At 43.7% G+C, this 20,363-nt stretch overlaps 1 protein-coding gene across 10 annotated transcripts in view; it reads right to left on the bottom strand.

Annotated features, from left to right (window-relative positions):
• CTNND2 (catenin delta 2) overlaps nucleotides 1-20,363 on the bottom strand; it is a 1,018,171-nt gene that overhangs the window by 675,665 nt on the left and 322,143 nt on the right. For all 10 annotated transcript variants that reach the window (XR_009758379.1, XM_061589265.1, XM_061589272.1 and 7 more), the window contains exon 3: nucleotides 5,128-5,240. Coding sequence is in view for 9 of the 10 variants with exons in the window: in XM_061589265.1 (XP_061445249.1) it covers nucleotides 5,128-5,240 (113 nt within the window). In the remaining variant the exon portion in view is untranslated. The remainder of the gene's footprint in view (nucleotides 1-5,127; nucleotides 5,241-20,363) is intronic.

Raw genomic sequence — 20,363 nt, forward strand, 5'->3', positions numbered from 1 at the left:
TTTGCACAGCCTCTTCTGATTCAGATGTTATGCAGAAGTAGAGCTGTTTGTCATTAGCATACTGATGGCACCATGCCCCCAAACTCCTAATGACTAGGATGTTAAATAACACTGGAGACAAAATAATGCCCTGTGGAACTCCATAGCACAGGTACGAGGGAGTCGAAGAGCACTCCCCCAATGCTACTCTCTGGGGTCAACAATCCAGGTAAGAATGGAACCACTGTAGTACAGAGCCTCTGATATCCATCCCACACAATCGACCTCGGAGAATAGATCAATGGTATCAAAAGCTGCTGAGAGATCCAGGAATAGGATTGCACTTTCCCTGCCCCTTTTCCAATACAGGTCATCCATCAGAGTGACCAAGGCCAATTGAAGTGCATCCAGATAATCAGTGGTATCCAGGAACAAGCAGTTGTTCCGCCACCCCTCTCTTCACCACCTTCCCCAAAAATGGAGTATTGGCAATTGGCTGTTATTTGTTATACACCACCGGGTCCACAGTGCGTTGGCTTTTTAAGGAGCAGCGGCACCACTGCCTCTTTAAGGGCAGAGGACACCTTCCTGTGACACATTGACACATTCACCATATCCTAGACCTACCCAGCCACCCCACTACAGCTAGCTTTAATCAGCTAGGAAGGGTAGGGGTCCACATTGTGTCATGTGACCATCACATGCATTCATAAGAATTTAAAAGCACTTCAGCATACTCTGGCTAAATAAGACCAGCCACCTCAGGGAGCTTGTTCTTACTTAGATTGAAACCACTGGTCAAAATTAGCAACTTGCTTCAGCCTTTCTCAAAATGTTGACCCTACATACTTACATGAGCAATTGTGCATGATTAAAAAGCTCATACATATTGGCGCTGACAGCTTCCATGATCTGGGAGACTGTAAATTTGCCTACTGAAGATCCAGAAAAGCATCTGTGATCTCATATATCATGACTTTCCACAGGAGCCAAGTTCTCACTAAACAACTAGAAGAACTGTACAGACAGAGTACTGTAAGAAATGGTTACAAAAACTCAATTTATTGTTCACAATGTATTGTGGGGCATAATCCAGTTTCCCTGTACATCCTCCTCACCTCCTACCACATGAACTGCTCTGTATGTAAAGTTCCTGACACAATCCCTCTTTTCCTGCAGACCTCCCATGACTGGAGAGCTACATGCATGAGACAGCTGTTTGCATTAAACAGCATAGGTAACATCTAACTGGATTGGTTACATGATATTTTACAAATGTATTAAAGATCTGAGGGACAAAATACCATTTTGATAGACATTCAACAGGGTTTGTCTATAAGTTTCGTTTGTTTTTTTAAAAAAATACTTTCCCCCACAATTAGCACAAATCAGTTTGTGCATCAAAAACCAAATTCTTAAGCCTCTTTGATCATAATTTAAATTTATTCCATGCATTAACATTTCTTATAACATTTTTTTAAAAGAACTCATTCAGTGCTGCAGCTTATAGTTTACTTTCATGATATAATAATCAACTTGAAAGTTTCCAAACTTCGTTTGGCTGGAAATCACCACCAAGTCTCTTTTTAAATCTTTCAGTGAAGCTCTTTATAATACCTTTATTATACTTTTGTTCCAATTCACAAAGAGTCTCCAACACTGAATCCCATGGTAACTGATTTTCCTCACGAGTAGGGCTGGAGCAGCATACAAATGGATAAGGCTTATTATTACACTAAGCCCATCTCCTTTCAAGTGCCAGATATAGTCCCTACTGTGCATTTCACATCTTGCCAAAGTCAAGAAGGCAAGAAAAGCACTAGTCAAAAGTAAAGGGATGCAAAAAAGGTCAGTTCCAGGTTTCAAAGGAAACAGCCTAATACTCATGTGATCCATTCCTAAGTTAGTAAGAAAAGAAAGAAGCTTGCATCAGCTTGCAATTATATAACTAAGTCAAGTGCGGATGATTAGCAGCTGTGAAAAGCACTGCAGAAGTTCAAAATTAAATTAGCATGTGATGTACTGAGACTTGGGTTTTCACCTTTACTCCAGCCCTATTTGTATTGAAATGAAAATTTCCAAACATTTATCAGAATATCAAAACTCCAAGGATATGTCCATCCTCTCAATTTTACATTGAATAAAACAGAAAGCAGTATGTCACCTGTATTCTTACATCTGCCTTGAGATCCCATTGAGTCAAAAGGTACGTTATGATTTTTAAAAATGTATGTGATAAAAATGGCAGTATCACTATAATATAGTGGGGCTTATTTTACATTCATTCCTTATTTCCAAGCAGGATTCCATACCGTATCAAAAATTTGCCACAACTGGAACTGTACAAAGAAGCATAATTTATAATACATGGTCAAGATTTCCTGACCTCAGTTTATAATTTCTCGATGATGCTTACAGATTCTTGCCTCCTTCCTGTGTTTATAATATAAATTAGCTAAGAAAACTAACTAAGCATACTCCTGCACTGAAGAAGTGCAGTCACCGCTCTCGTTAACAAAAGCAGTCCTGCTGCCACAAAGATATACAGTACGGGACATAAATACAAGAACTTAGTTCAGCTGTCATACGAGCATTTTAAAATTGTCTTTAGACTACTGGGGAATGAAAATTCTTATTTTGCATTGTATTGATTGGGGGACAACATTCTACCTGCTCCGCCCACCACAAAATATGTACACAAGTGTCTTGGAAACAATAATGTATTCTTTAAAAAAAAAAAAACACCCTAAAATCCTCCTAAGTATACCAGTATACCAGCTGCACTGTTTCCCTCCTTTGTCAGCAAATAAAGCTGGATGCTACTAAACTGTCTTTTTCCTGGCTCATAAAACACTGTGAGTATTCCTCTGAATACCAGTACCTGGGAATCAGAAGTGGGGAGAGCACTTGCACTCAAACTTCTGAGTTTCCCCATAGACATCTAGTTGGTCAGTGTGAAAATTGAATGCTGGGCTAGACTGAGTTTGGCCTGATCCAGCAGGGGCCTAAATGTCCCTTAATTAAAGGTTCACATTATAATAAAAGAATAACAAAACTGAAAACACCCACTTAATATGGAAAATAATAATCCAATAATATTTTTCTTGCTGATATTTATAGAAAGTAATAATACAAAGTTACTTTAATAGCCAGTTTCCAATGCCTATGAGCTCAATCTGATCTACCTTGCTCAGGCCCATGCCTTCAAACTGACAGCAACTTTACAGGAAGGTAATATTTCTCATTCCCTCCAAAGCCAATAAAAATGGAAATTACAGGCATTTACTAGGGCTGAGTTGAATGTGCACATATATGTTTGTGCACTTTTTGTGAACATATGATGCAGCAGTTGGAGGTGTGTCTTGAAATGGCCCCAAAGTGTTCAGCTATTCACTGTGAGGGCAAATACAGGAAGAAAACCTTCAAACAGTTGCAGCCTATAGCATGGTTTACCATTATGGGAAGTCAGCGCCCCCTCCCCTCTCTTCTTATGGAAGAGTTGCAAGGAGGAGATAAGAAGCTTTCGGTTCAACTTTTAATTAACTGCAGTTTATTATTCTGTTGAATCTGAACAAATCCTTCTTGCAGCTGTACTAAAGGAGACGGAAGGAGGGAGTGCATGAACCCAAGTCTTGTGCACATAAAAACAACAACAAAGTCTAGTATTATGCCCAAACTTGACCAGAAACACCAGTTAATTCTGCATATATTGTTTTGGAGGCAGTCTTTAAAAGCTACTGTGGTCTGGTTTGGGCATCATGAGAAACAGTGATTTAAGAAGTAAGATAATTTTGTTAAAGCAAAACACACAAAAGGAAGGAGTGAGGAGGGTGCACATGGCTCCTTCCTGGGTTGATAAACCATGGTTTATTGACCTGGATCTTTACATCTGAACTGCACCTTTTTAGTGGAATCTTTTGAGGTAATTATTTTTCTGGATCATATTTCCAAGCAAATCAACACATACATTTATCGACATTAAAGAACTAAGTAATATTTTATAGGGAGAGACTTGAATGATGGGAATTTGGACAGTATGTCTTTCTGGAGAGAACTTCTGTCTTCTAATGAGAATTTTGTGTACATCTGGGCATTTAAAAAACACCAACATGCCAAGTATCTTGAAATGACCCTTCCTGCATATGCTCAATTATTTAAAATAAATAATTGCTTTTAAAATATTTCAAACTACTATGCAATATACAATCATTTCAATTTTATTCTTCAGTTGTCTCAAATGTCTGGCATGTCATCCCAACTACTACAAACTTGAACAGCTTTCTTATTATTTGCAAATTTGGCTGTGTGAAGTGTACGCTTCATTATCATGAACTATCATGAACTTCTTATCAATAATACGTAATTGTTTAAAAATGTTTACAGCAGTTATTCAGCTCTCTTACAAGAAGGCTGTTCTACTATAAATTTATGTCAGCCAATGCAAACCTTCAGCCTAAGATGCCAACCTAAATTTAGTATTCTGTGTAGGTCTCTACTTAGACTGAACCTTTTAAAAGCAAAATTTAACAGCAGCATTATAATTCTGCCTATGGAATCATGGTACTTGCTTTAAAAATGAACTTTTTTTCCTCATTCTTTCACACAGATACTAGAAGGACCAGATTTCAGAATATTACAGTTACATATTTTAAAAGATATAAATAATTTCTCTACTAAAATGATCTAACTGGAAGAATGACCACAAGGTTATCCAATAATATGTTTCCACACAATTATGTTTGTGTGACAGTAAATGACCTAGAGCACTCCCTGTATTTCCATACTCTACAGAATTGCATTTATTTTTCATTCTGTTTTCTTATCCCGGTCTATGAGAAAAAGGAGCTAAACCTAGCAGATTCAGAAGTCATGCTATCTCATCACCTCCAGTTTTCACAATGAGTATTTTTACCATCATCGCCTCCACAGTTTTTATAATGTGTATTTTTGCAATCTGTTATTGCCCAAAATTCATTATCAGGTAAAATGTAAAAGGTAATATCAAGGTAACAGAATAATTTCATCCCTGCTAAAAAAAAAAAAAACCCTCAGATCCCCTTTGGTATGTAATATGTCAGAGTATCAATACAATCCATTACCAATGCCAATCAATTATGGAGAAACAACAAAGCAACTCTCATACTATACCTAATGCTGTTCATGCTTCCAGTTTCAGATCCAAGTTTACATCTCTCCAGCTGGCTGGCTACAATCTGGCGTTCAGCCTCCAGTTCTCGTGTAAGCCTTTCAAACTGTAACTCCTGAAACACAATACAGACATTCATGATATCTCCTTTGTGAAATCCTAGGCAATATATATTCAGGCAGCTTGCTTGATTCTAGTTTTAGGATGACTCTCTCTTCTGTCCCACATACAGGATTACCACCTTTTGTCCCCCTGCAACCCATGGTTGGGTTAAGGGGTTGTGTTATCTGTGGCTAGGGAGTGAACCAATGGTGGACCAGGTGACAGAAACTCAGAGTTGATGGTTGACCCTACTGGAAACCGGCATGTCCTAGGAAAGCCTGGCATGTCCCAGCAGCCAGGTCTGGCAGATCTGGGTGTTGCATTAACCGTGTGGAATGCCCTCCCCAGGGTTACCCACTAGGCTCCAATACTGAACATTTTTAGGGCTGAAGACTGCTTGGATGGTTTTTTATTTCTGCTCCTGATTTTACGTTGGGATTGTCTTCCCCTTGTAATTTGCTGTTGCATTGTTTATCTTATGATGTTGTTTGTTTCTGCTGTTAAATGCAACCATTTTGTTTTATCGTAATAGGTGTGAATTTACTGTGATTTGGTTTGCTTCTAGGTTGTAACCTCCTCTGGTTTCCATTCAAAGAAAATCATGGTAGTTAAAATAAGAGTGTTGGGCTGGCCCTGAGGTTTACAAGCTTTCAGATAGTGGTTTCCTGCTACCGCATGCTTTTTATTAGTCAGACTAGAGTAAAATAATAGACAGTTGGCAATACTACCCACAAGGCTGACTGGAGGGGTTATGGCAGCACTGTATAGAAGGAGCACTGGAAAATATAAATTAGAACATTTTCTTCAAAGCAACTCTCTATTGATGAAGGCTTTATAAGGCTATGTTTGGTACCAAAAGATGGTCATCATATGTCTAATTATTCCATGTTTTAGAGGGTTATTGTTGACACAAACTATAACAATTTAGCAAGACAGTAGAATGTTTTTTTTCTGATTATCATCCCTAGTAAAGATTTTTTTCCCCTTTCATTCAGGGATCTCCTTTCTTTCAGGGTTCACTTTCACTGAAAGTGCAGTAGATTCCAATGTCCTTTGTCCCTTCACTGAAGCACAGCAGGTTTAGCACATGATCGTTATGACCATGAAACACATAAAAGCTGGGCTGTAAGATCAACCGACAGACAATAGGTAGAAACACCTTCTTCTGTATCAGTGTACAAAGAAATGCCAGACGCTCCTTGGAGGATGTAAAAAGACCCAGAAAGATACATTACAGGGTAGCAGAGAGACAACGGGCCAAATCAGGCATGCCACAGGAGATCTATAGTAAGAATATCCTTTTTTAAAAATGTAATTGTATAGCAATCATGAGGGACCCCAATTCAGTTCAGGACTGTGGCATTGGTGGAAGAGCAATTTCCCCAAGTGTCTTTTAAACAGTTTATTGTAAATTTTTTTAAAAAGATTGGATTATATGAGAGTTATTCCAGGGTTGTGAAATATTTTAAATGGCTATTTTAACAGTTTAGTTTGGTTGGAGTAAGTTTTTTTATGTTTTATGTGTGTAAGCCTACTTGAAAGGGCTTTGCTCAGAGGTAGCATAGAAATTTTAAAACTAAATAAGCACCTGTAGGTTTTCTTCTTGTGAGCAAATAGTAACTCGGAGGGGGGATGCTTTCAACTGAGAAAATGGCATATGAGAAGGATTTAACTCTCCTTCCCCAGCATTGCAGCAATTTTAACTAGAAAAATGGCATCTGCTTCCTCAGTGCTGGAATCTGAAGCTAATTCCCTTTGTGGCTACTATGAACTTACGAAAAACAAAATGTGACAGATCTTATAACCTCCCACATCACACCTTGTTAGAGCCTAAGACAGATGACAAAATCCTACTATCTTCTATAGATAAAGAATGGAATAGCCAAAATTGAGGCTTAAGGTAGCTAAATGGGGTAGCTAGCTCAGTGAGATTTTCAGGAATCAACAGCACAATCCTATGTTTGCTCAGAAAAATAGTCGCACTGTGTACATCTTATGCCTTAGTGTGTTTAGGATTGTAGCCCAAGTTGAAAAGTTCATGTGTTATGGTGCATAGGACTGCTTTAAATAGTTAACAGCTTAACATTTCATTCAGCATTGCATGCAACTATCAGAGAAATTTCTGCCGCTATGTTATGCTTTAGAACAAACACTTTATTTCTTATTAGCAGCAACATCACTCCCCAAATTAACCTCTGCCACCCTTTTACTTATTTCTATTTAGCATAATGCCACCTCACTTTTCTGCTAGCAAGTATAAAATGACATTCTTTATTCAGCTAACAAGGTTAACTCAACAGTTAAGCTGTTGTTTTTTTAAAACAAAACTAGCATGAATATAGACTGGTGCTTTTAGATATTGTTCATCATCATCATCATCATCATCATCAACTTTATTTCTACCCCGCCCTTTTTTGCCAATAGGATTCAGAGCGGCTTACAACTAAAAAACACCATTAAAACATACAAAAGTAAACAATTAAAAATAGAATTAAACTATGAGAAAAATTAAAACCATAAAACATACGTTAAAAACAACGGACAATTTAAAATAATAAGATCATATAATGTAGTCACCAATCCTATGATGCTTAATCCTGGTTGCTCTCTATCCTAAATGCCCGTTGAAATAAAACAGTCTTTACTTGTCGCCAGAAAGACGGCAAAGAGGGAGCTAATCGCACCTCACTCGGAAGGGAGTTTCATAGCCTAGGGGCGGCCACCGAAAAGGCCCTATCTCATGTCCCCGTCATATGTACTTGCGAAGGTTTGGGGAGCACAAGAAGGGCCTCACCTGAAGATCTCAAATCCCGGACAGATTCATGTAGGGAGATATGATCTATCAAATAGCCTGGACCTGAGCCGTATAGGGATTTGTAGGTCAAAACCAGCACTTTGAATTGTGACCGGAAACAAATTGGCAGCCAGTGGAGCTGTTGTAACAGGGGAGTTGTATGGTCCCTGTAACCAGCCCTGGTTAGCACTCTGGCTACAGCTCTTTGTACCAATTTAAGTTTCCGAACAGTCTTCAAAGGCAGCCCCATGTAGAGCGTGTTACAGTAGTCTAAGCGGGATGTAACCAAGGCATGCATCACCCTAGTCAGATCAGGCAGCTCCAGGAACGGGCACAGCTGGTGCACCAGTTTTAATTGGGCAAATGCACTCCTGGACACAGCAGTAATCTGGGCCTCCAAATTCAAAGCTGAGTCGAGTAGTACACCTAAACTATGAACCCGAGACTTCAGGGGGAGTATGACCACATCCAGCACTGGTTGAATCCCTATTCCCTGATCTGTCCTCCGACTGACCAGGAGTACATCTGTTTTATCAGGATTTAATCTCAACTTGTTTGCCCTCATCCAGTCCATCACTGATGTCAGGCACTGGTTTAGAACTTGTACGGCTTCCTTGGCTTCAGGTGGAAAAGAGAAACAGAGTTGAGTGTCATCGGCATACTGATGGCACCGAACCCCAAAACCCCGGACAACCTCTCCCAGCAGTTTCATGTAGATGTTAAATAACATGGGGGACAAAACTGAACCCTGAGGGACCCCATAGGTCAATGGCCAAGGGGTCGAGCAGGAGTCCCCCAGTACCACCTTCTGGGTTTGGTCCTCCAGGAAGGACTGAAACCACTGTAACACAGTGCCCCCAAGTCCCATCTCAGCAAGTCGGCCCAGAAAGATACCGTGATCATAGGCCTAAAGGCTTTGAAACAAATTGTGGCTGAGGGGCAAAATAAGACACACACAGCAGTTTGGGTTGAACAAAGGGCCACTTTATTAACTATAACAAAAACTCCTTTTAAAGAGACCTGCAGAGGGAAAACCTAGGTGCAGGAACTGTCTATAAGCAAGCAGCTTGTCATACAGATCTCAGGCGACCAGCCCCTGCTGGGGCAAGGGCAAGCCCATCTGCTTACCCCTTACTCCGGCCATGCCCTGTAGGTGAGCAGGGGGGCCTTCCCACATCACCACCCCCCAGGGCCATACAACTGTGGGTGGATGAGGTAAGTTGGCCCCAGAAGCAGCCCATATCCTGTCCTCGAGCTGTAAAGCCCTGACAGACAGCCCTCTGGAACCGCCAATCACCTCCAAAGGTGCCTAAGGGGGCCACCTAGCTGTCCTTCCCTTCCTGCACCTTCCCGCCAGAAAACGGGGACAAATCTCTATTAAGTCCCCCTTTACCCCACTGCCGAGAAGCACCTCTTGCAAACACCTCTGCAGGTCTCTCCAGAAGACGTTGTTCCCTGCATCTGACAAGTGAATGCCATTGGCCCTATAAAGCTCAACCCTCGAATGCTGTATCTTGGGATGCGGAACAGCCGACCCCCCCATGCTCAAGAAGAGCCAACCGAATCCTCCGGTTGACCTTCTTCCATGCCTGATCAATCACCTTCAGGTCCCATATACCACGCCACACCCTGCATGGGAGAATGTCTGACCACAGCAGACGTACCAAAGGCCAGCATTGCCTTGTCAACTGCATGTCCTCACATGCCTGTCAACTAAGGGCCTTGCCCTTAAGTAACTGAGGCCATAGTTGCCTCCCAAACTGCATGTCCTCACATGCCTGCCATCTGAGGGCCTTGCCTCAAGTAACTGAGGTCATTCCCACCCAGGGTAATGACCACCACATGCAGAACCGTCCGCACTGAACCATGCTGGAACAACACGGATAGGAGCCCATCGCAGCGCATACTCTGTTGACCCAGCCACTGAACCATGGCCCACCATCTGAGGCCCAGCTGTGAACCAACGTGAGCTTGCTTCCCCAAGGCCAGCCCATGGCGGCAGAGTAGGCTGCTCATCTGCTCCATCCCCATCCAGCAACCTGCCAAAACAGAAATAATTGTGAACGTTGGGTCCTGGACCTCCAGGCTCACCCCAGGAGTGAATGTATTATATACGTCCCATACTTCCACCTTCCAATGGCCTGCACCTGCATTTATGAAAACCCAAGATAGACTGTGCCAGGTAGGCAATTCCACTACCCTGTAGGTGACTCAAATTCTGGAGGAGCATGTCCCTAAACACCCTATGGGGTCCGTTCCAAGGCCTTGTGATGCTAAATCAAACTTTGTGAGGGGAGATCTCTCCTCATGAATATCAGACAACCATGCCGGGAGCCTCAGGTATCCAAGAACACTATAACGCCCTCACAAGGCAGGTGTTCAGTCCTGGGGCAGGATAAAATGATGGTGTGACCCTTGCACCACGGGTCTGCCAGGGAACAGTCTGACCTGGCCCCAGCAACCCCTGCCCCTCCAAAAGGCTCCAAATTAGTGTGAGGACTGCTGCATGCAACTGCTGAACTTCGAAGGTTGAGGACCACCAGACACCTCCCTGACTGATATTCCCAGTTGGGGATGAGAATCGGGTATGTGGGTGTTTCCCCACCCAGCCGGCCAGCACATGACATTTTTCTTCTTGGCGATCACTCGTGACCGAGTAAGATTGTCTTCCAAAATATAGTCTTTAACAATGGATCCATCTGAATCTGTATCCACCGCCGATGTACCAGACCATGACTAGGGGCTTCTGGATTTCACAGTCCTGCCCCCGTTGCCATTTGCTGATCACCATTGGGACTTTTGTTATGGAAGATGCCTGTGCGTGAATTTGTTTTATGTGGGGAGATCGGTGCACCACAATCAACACACAATCTTGACAGAAAAAGACTTTGATCCAATGGCATGGGTACCATGATGATTGGAAGTCCTTCATCTGCTGCAGCCTTCACCCGCCTTCACAGCCGTTGTAGCATACACATTGTTATCCTTCGCCTGTTCTGCCATTGAGAACTTTCTTGGATAGTTCTTTGTCTGGTTCCTCTCCCTTGACCTTACCACCATGGGTGACCCTGCTGGGAGTACATGACTCCCGACGGCATCGCTCACAGGGTTCATTGGAACACACAAGCCCACTCACCACTACAAGGTGATGATCCGGTGAGGGGTAGCACATGACATATCCCTGAGTCGTCCGCATGGTCCTGAAAGTCCTCTGCCTTGGCCTGAAAGGACAACTCTGCCCGCATACCTCGTAGCACACTGACAGATGGGCTTTTATTTCTACCATCCATGGGAATTCCAGCATGCAGTTCACAGGAATAGGCCACCTTCGCACAGCCCCTGCGGCCCTAAACTCCTGGGAATCCCTTCCTGCATTCTGATAGCTGGTGATCATGCTAGGGCAACATATAGGCTTATGGCCATCTCCGACTGCATTCCCCAATCTCCCAATGTGCGGTTTGTACAGCACTGCTGAAACCTCTCCAAGCACAAAGGAACAGACAAGGGCCCTAACCCTAGTATTCCTAAATATAAGGGAGTTACGAAACCTGGCCCATGGCCATGAGCCTTTCTGCCCATAAGTTGACCTCCAACACACCAGAAAAAAGTTAATGAAAGGTGAAATCCCTAGTTAACCCCTCCCAAATCCAGGCCTGCAGCTGCAGGAAAGAGGGCCACACAGCCAGGTCGGTGCATAAGGCAGCCATAACCCTAAACCTGTAGTAAGGCTGTGAAAGCCCTGCCATGGCATCATAACCCACCATAAAAGACCCCTAACACCTGGAGGGCAGAAAGGAAACACTTTCATGGCTCCTGAAAACTCCAGGAACCTGATCTGCAACAGTTCAAGCTTGTCCCCGGGCAGCCTGCAGCCCTGGGCCCCAGAGTCAATCTTGATACCCAGAAAGGTGAACACTGGGGCAGGATCTTCCATATTCCCAGCTGTCAAGGGAACCCCTAGTTACATAGCCATACTATAAACTGTGACCTCAGGTGCTAACATGCACCCCAAAATCTTCCATACCTATGAACAGCCAATCATACAGATAGTGCCCCACTGCTTCTGAGTCCACTTGTCTCCTGACTGCCCCCTCTCAGAAGAAGCTGAAGCACTCCATGTGAGAAATATAGCAGTCCATAGGTAATGCTCTGCCACATAAAAATGCATAAGGCACTTCTGCCACAGGCACACACCATATTGAATGAGCACACTGTTCCTAGACTATCTGGTATAAACCCATTACTGCCTGACCCCTTAAATAAGACTGGTGGTGAATCAGGTGTAATTTGCCTGCTGCCTCTTAGGGCCTTACACTAACTGGGGCATTGGGGAAGAGGCCAAGAACCCTGCCCAACTGTACGTCTTTACAAATTTTCCCTGGCAATTACTGCCATAACTAAGACAGATTTAAGATTGTAGGCAATAAAGGCCAGCTGGGAGTTGGAGCATGTGATTGGGAAACCAAAAGGAAAACACCATAACACAGACAAACCTCTCCCTAAACCAGGCAGCCTGTAAGCGAAGTTCATAGTACCTCGAGTCTAAATGTGGAGGAACACATGTCCCTGAGCAGCTTATGCTGGGGCTTCTTCTTACCCATTTGAAGGCCTCTGGCCTCATATCTCACTGTTGCACATATCCTTCTGCAAATAAAGGAAGGAAATCATTTATGATTAAGTACACTTTACCAACTACTATTTCATTGCAGCTAACCCAGTTCCCGTAAAGCACAGAGACTGAGGATATGCTGCTGTCACCAATATTTGGACCCACTGCAGCTTTCTCCTACCAGGTTTCCAAACACCAATCAAAATAGATGTTCAAAATGCAAAATTTGCATGCTATATTGATTTCAAGTAACTGATATCATACATATCAGAACAGAAGTGCCAATGTAAAAGTTGCATGGTATATATGACTTCAGGTAAATGACATCAGAAATCCTAACAAAGAAGGTTTTGTTGTAAAATCATCAGGAAAGGGTGAAGAGTATGTCTGGATCTTAAAAGGCAGCCTCAGTGTCAACAAGAGTCTAAGATTCTGTCAAGGCAGCCCTTGTTTCAGTAAAGTCTAAGATCCTGGAAATAATAAATAATAATAAAATTTAATTTTTGTGTCGCCTATCTGGCCGAAGCCACTCTAGGTGACGTACAAACTAAAATTCAGTAAGTAAAATTCAGAAATGAGGATAAGAACCTGAGAAGTAGTCTGGCTTTCCTCTTTATTCCTATCCTCCCATCAAGCCACATTATCATTTGCTAGACCTTCAATTCCCTGCAGAAGTTTGCATATTCTTCTTTAAATATAACAAATGCCATATGCTTTGTATTCGATATGAGGCCAAATTCAAATAAATGCAACTTCTATCTCAGAGTTAACAAGTAACGTGGAACTGACACTTAGAAAAGGATCACTGACACCTAAGTTATGGTGATTTAGACAATTTTTTTAGCAAACCCTGTCATCTGTGCACACCATTAGTATCTAAATATGAAAGGCCCAAAGGCCCCAAAGGCTCACCCAGCCCCACAAAGGCCACCATGTAATATAATAATAATAGAATTAATTACCTCAACCTAATATACTCCTGGGCCTAGCAAGAAGTTGGAAGCCTAACCAAAGAGCTCCGCACCCCCCAAAGCAGCCACCATGTAATAAAATTAATAGAATAAAGTACCTTAAACCTAATATAGGCCCGGGTCTAGCAAAAGGCCGTAAGCCAAACAAAAAGCCCCACACAATGGCCAACAGAAGCTGCCAGGGCCTCAAACACATCCCTCACCATCATGTGCTCCCTTCCTAGGCTGAACTCACACCCAGCCTTGACAACCAAAGGGGGGAAATAGGGCCTGTGTTGACAGGCTCGAAAGGCCTGTGCAGCCTCCTCTCCTATAACTTGTTCTGAGCCTGCAGTGACTGGCCCAAGGTCACCCAGTGAGCTTCACGGCTGTTGGGGTGATTCGAACCCTGGTCTCCCGGGTCATAGTCCAACACCTTAACCATTACACCAAAACCTATTCCAGGTGTATGGGGGGGATTGAAAGGCCTGTGCCACCTTCTCTCCCACAATCTACCCTGAGCTAAGAGGGTGGTGGTTTAATATGCCCAAAGGCCTATATTTTATGAGGAAGGAGAGGCCTGAACGCAAAAGGGGAGCACAATCCCTTCCTTATATCACCCCCTGTATGTGCGGGGGATTGAATTTTATTTATTTATTCATTTTTAATGGGTGGCTAGGCTGCCCCAGAGAATCACCCTGACTATGTGGAGAGGGGTAGTTGACAACACCGCTACCCATCTAAATCACCGCACATGCAGCTGCCCACTGTCATCCTCCCCAACTGCGGGGGGTGATGGTGGTTGTGAAAACCAGGCCGACTGGGCCTCCGCTGTCACCCCCCAACTGTATACAAGGTGGGTGGGCACAAAAACTGGGTCTCTGCTGTTCCCCCAACCACCTACAGGATGGGTGGGTGCGAAAACCAGGCCGTCAAGGCCTCTACCGTCGCCCCCTCAACCACCTGTGGGGGGAGCACAAAACAAGGCTGACTTGGTCCATGACCGTAGCCTCCTCGCCGCCACTAAACCGAGCGGCTAAAATGGCTCTGTCTATGCAGCCACCACAAATGGCTGCCTCCGCTCTCATCCCACACTGCATCCTTCCACCTCCTTGTCATATGCCAAGAGGAAGAATAGGAGGGGTGGGCTTAAATAAGCCCCTGATGCTCCGCCCCTCCCATGCCACACATTGCACGTGCATATTCCATGCAATGCACAATGCTGCCCACCTTCAAGATGGGAACTGCAGCATCACCCCCAGCCGCAATTATGCTCCACCCATCCAGGCTGCACGTGGGCAAGTGGAGCGACATTGATCCAACAAGATAAATATGTTTATGGTCAGATATTATGAATTGGTAAAAAATTAACTCTACCACAGATGCACTTACAAGATCTGAACAGGGTGGTTTATAGCAGATGCTATTGGAGGTTGCTGATTCATAGGGTCACCATAAGTCGTAATTGAAGTCATATAAAAAACCATAGATGCAAAAAATGTCTTATTGACTATGAACAATTTTTTAGAACAATTCAACAAAGATCTGTAATAACATTTTTGCTTCAGATTCAGACCAGTCGCAGAAAGGGTTCACAAAAGAAAATGCAATGGTTAGAACATTGGACTAAGATGTGGAAGATCCCTACTCATTCATGAACAACACTAGAAAATAGGGTTGCCAGGTCAGAAGCATCCCAAACCCTGAGATTTTGGGGGTGGGTTCAAGTGATGTCATGGGGCAGGTCCAAGTGATGTCACAGGGTGGGTCCAACTGACATCATGGGGTGGGTCCAACTGACATCATGGGGCGGGTCCAAGTGATGTCATTAAGCATGATACATTAAGCATCAGCCACAGTTGTTTGGCACATACAATTCATAGCAGAAACAAAAGGGAAAAGCACCATGTAATGGACAAAAAAGAGAGGCAGGCTCTGGTGCTTGGTAAATTTATTGAGGCTCAACGCGTTTCGGAGTAATCCTTCCCCAGGAGCAATGGAGATCTGCTTGTTTTTCTCTGCCTGCGCAGTTCAAATTCTTTATCCAGCTCCACACAAAACGAACACCACAGATCGAATTCTGATACTGCTGTTATCTATATTGGAAGTACCAATATACTGTGGGGTTCGTTTTGTGTGGAGCTGGATAAAGAATTTGAACTGCGCAGGCAGAGAAAAACAAACAGATCTCCATTGCTCCTGAGGAAGGATTACTCCGAAACACGTTGAGCCTCAATAAATTTACCAAGCACCAGAGCATACAATTCATACAAAAACATTTATCTGATTGGAAATTAAGACAGAAATCTTAGCTAAAAGATTGAGCCTGGGTAGGGACCATTTAATCTAGCCAACTTACATTTGGCAAAAAGGGTTTCAGTGCCCTGAGGCCAGTCACCAGAAGGCCATTGTAGGAAGAAAGGAGCCTAGTGTTGTGGAGATGTTAGATGGGAGCACTCAGGAATAAAGATGGATGCCCCCGAAGAGCTGCAGTTTTAAACACACATTAAGGGACTAAGCCCCATAGAACTCAATAGAACTTACTTCTCAGTAGGTATGGTTTAGATTGTGTTGTTGGTGAAGCTACACAAGGGATCCTCTGCAAAGATATCCATATCCGGTTGGCAACCCCTGCCTGGAATGCCCTGCCCCATCCAAATTTCTTTACAGATTTGACCCTTCACTTCAGAAAGAGGTCTGAGTAATGAGTAAGAAGATTCTCTACCCTTTTCTGTCTCCCCTGTGGGTGTCCAGTTCAGAGCGAGAACCATCAGTCGGAGACGAGGGTGCAATCAATTATTGTTTTATTAAAGTAATGGATACATCAAAGGCTGTGAGCCTCATAGAAACCCCTATTCTAACTCACTACAACCCCTAACTGCACTCTAGACATGCTCTGCAACTTGTGAGGAAAGTTGACTCAGTGCCCACTTCTGGGCACGGTAGTCTCAAATAGGAGAGGTCTTGGGGCGTAACCTCTCACTCTGTCACACACATGCCTCCTTCTGCCCTGTCCGCTTCTCCCAATGTTGTGAGAGCAGTGAGGGGGGGCGAGCCTCCGAAGGCTCACTGGAAAGCACAGTTTCCTGATTGGCAGGTGGGAGAATGGAGGGTGGGGAAGCATAGGGCATTTCTAAGATACTGCTTGGTGAAGGAGGAGTGTCTGCTCTCTCAGGAGCATCCCCCAACAATCCCATGGGTGTGCTGGGGGGCTGAGCACTGTCCCATTGAGGGGCAGGACCAGCCATGGGAACTGGTGGGGCGGGCGACTCGCTCTCCTCCCCAAGGTCAGGGTTAGACTCAACAACAGCTGGATCGTCCATGCTCCCTAACAGCTGAGGCTTCTGAAACTCATGCCTTCCCTCTCCTTCCTCGGGAAAGAGGCTGGGTCCATCACCCCTGGGCTCAACATCGGGCTGCTATAAACTCACTTTATCAGCCAACCCAATTCCAGTGAATATAATTGACAGAGAGAAGGGACACATGATTTGGTCTACCTTCATAGGCAGTAGCTTAAGAACAACACCAATTGCAGCCATGCTGCCCAGTATGTGAATTCTCTTTTACCACTATTGGACAAGAAACAAACAACAAGGAGAATTATCAGTGGGCTTAAGAAGGTTGAGCGGAGTGCATGGAACCATGCAATACCATACCAACCACAACAAGATTCCTATGGGTAAGGCAGAAAACTAAGCATCTCACAACCAGTTAGGATTCCTAACCAAAAACCAAAAAAATGAAAAATGAAGAAATATTTGTATAAGCATGACTATCAAATATATTTATTATTTACACAAACTGTAAAGATATATATAGTGCAATCCTATGTTTATTTATTCAGAAGCAAGTCCCAGTGTATTCAGTGGGGCTTACTCAAACAGGGACAGAAATGCAACCTCAAGTGATAAGCAACTTCATTCATGCAACCCAAAATTCAGAATCATGCCACATTAAGCTGTTTTGCAACTGTTTATACTTGTTTTTATGGTTATAGGATTTTAAAGGGGTTTATTTCTTATTGTGAGCTGCCTTGGTTTCCAGACTGCAACCCTACCTCACAGGGTTGTTGGAAAGATCCCCATATACACACACACATTGGAGATGTAAAAATACATACACCCCATATAATAGTTTATTGTCAAAACCAGTTGATCATTGCAGAATATTAAAAAATAAAATCAGTATTAGTTTCCAACATAATAAAAACAGTGATATCTAAGTAAGCCCTGCCTTATTGCTTTAAAAATAGGATTGGAGGGGGAGAGAAAGATATACAACACAAACTCAATTCTTTCCTATGTTCACTTAAAAGTCCCATCAATTTACAGCACAATCCTAACCATGTTTACTCAAAAGGAAGTCATATTGCATTCAATGGAGTTTACTCTGGGTTATGTTTACTCTGGAAAATCAAGTACTAGATTTGTTGTTGTTGTTGTTATATATTGCATTTATATACTGCCCCATAGCCGAAACGAAAAACATTAAAAAGTATACAAATTTAAACCATTAAAACCCATAAAAACATATAAGCAAGTTAAAAACACGTTATTCAAATCCTGTTAAAATGCCTTGGAGAAGAGAAAAGAGGGTTAAAGCTTTAATTTGGCAAGTTTGCAAAACATTGCCCTCTTCAAAATTTAAACCTTTCTGACTCCTACACACAAGAGAGAAAAAGACTGAAAGCTTACTTATTCTATCTGTGAGATGTTCAGAAAAGCAGGGGAAAGCATGTTTCTGAGTCTTGGGCCAGTCACTGCCTCTCAGCCTCAGAGGGAGGCAATGGTAAACCACCTCTTACCATGAAAACGCTGTTCATAGGGTCACCATAAGTCAGAATTGACTTGAAGGCAGTCAATTCAATTTGACTCTACATTTTTGGCTTTATTGTTCCTTGTCAATCACAACTCTGATTTCTTATTGGCTAAAAACCTGAAAGGGCAGGGATTAGAGCAGAACTTAGAGCAACCAAGAAGTTGTGGAGGAGTGGTTGCTGACGTTTTGGTGTGCATCTCTGGAACCAGACCACCTAGAAACTTATTTTTTAAGAAAATAAAAGCTGAAAGTCCGGAGATTAAGGTGAGTCAGCCAGACAGCCAGAGGGAACCCCCAAAAACCGGAGTCTGAGGCTGAAAAACAGAGGTCTAGCAACCCTACTAGAAAATCAAAAACAACTCTCTCCTTCTGCATGCCTGCACTCACACGCAGACAACACAGCGGCCACTCTTTTCTTTCAAGCTACACCTGGCTAGATGCAAAACATCAATCACCCCCACACACACAGAGATCCATTTGGGTCCCACTTTTCCTTCCTTCTCCTTTTCCTCCCCCTCCAAAAGTCAGCAAAAGGCCCATCAGGGCCAAGGCCAACCCCCTGCCACTGCCATCCTCCTCCTCTCCCTCTCCAACTGTCACCAAAAGGCCCATTAGGGACAGGACCAAGGCCTACCCACCACCACTGCCATCCTCCTCTCCCTCCCTCTCCAATTGTCAGCACATGGCCCATCAGGCCCAGGGCCTACCCCCACCAGCACTGCCATCCTTCTCCTCCCTCCCTCCCCAACATCCAGCGAAAGGCCCATCAGAGCCAGAGCCAGGGCCAAGGCCTACCCCTCCACTACTGCCATCCTCCTCCTCCTCTTCCTCCCTCCCTCTCCAACAGCTAGCAAAAGGCTCAACACTGTGATGGAAACCATAAAGTACCATTGTGTAACTACCAGGCCTAACGGCTTAAAAGCCTGCTTGTAGCATAACAAGGAACCAAGAAATGGAAAATTCAATTGCTTCTAAGCTTGTGTACTCATGCTATAGACTCTTGCCCCCACAGGATGTATGAAGACAGGATGTATAAGCCGCAGTGCACGTAGGCAGTTGGAGTGCGAAGGGCAGTACTGGGTGGAAGAAAACAGGTGCAGAGTGTAGAGACATGTACGCACTGGCAAACAGCCAAAGGGCGGCGGCTCAATGGAAGTCTATGAGGAGGCTGGAAAAATACTGCAAAGGGAGGAAGAGTGAGCAACAATGTATATAAGGCTTGTGTATGTAACATGCTACAGACTCTTCCTGGAGGCATGAGCCCAGAGGAGTGTCTCCTTTTGCAAAAGCTTGAGAGCAAATAAAGGTGTTGGATCTGATCTGGTCTCCCGTCTGGTGTGTAATTGGACTCCCACCAGGTGTCACGAACCCCTTGTGTAACAAAAATGGCGAGCCAGCCAAGAGCTCCTGGTAGACCCGTCGACTTTCTGTGTCACACTCAGGCGGCCCAAGGAGGAGCTCCCAGGTCGTTGTTTGGATGTGCCTTGGGGCTACGAGGCGGAGAGCAGAAGGTACGGGGGCATCAACCGGAGTTCCTATAAAGTGAGACCAGTAGACCAACATCTTCAGGGAAGAAGGGATGCTGTCGGTGACAGTGAGGTGCGAGAGCCTACTGAAAAGCCCGGTAAGGTCAAATCCCAAAAGGGAAAAGGGGACTACCGAGGAGTAGGGGCGGTTTCACGAGAGTTTTGACCTGAGGGATGAGAGCCTGCTGAAAAGCCCAGGGAAATGGGGGCGTCAAAGATGAGAGCCTATTGAAAAACCCAAGTAAAATGGGAGCAGGGGCGTCAAGGGAAGAGAAACTCCAAAATCCTTTAGGTTGTTTTTTTGAGAAACTTTAAGGAATTTAAGAATGTACATGGGGAAGGGACAATTACTAAGGGGAAGTTAATAACATTTTGTAATTTTGAATACTCTACATTTGGCATAGATTGACTGCTAGGGGGGTCTTGGGGTGAAACCAAA

Source organism: Rhineura floridana, chromosome 1 (genome assembly GCF_030035675.1).
Source record: "Rhineura floridana isolate rRhiFlo1 chromosome 1, rRhiFlo1.hap2, whole genome shotgun sequence".
NCBI classification, from domain to species: Eukaryota; Metazoa; Chordata; class Lepidosauria; order Squamata; family Rhineuridae; genus Rhineura; species Rhineura floridana.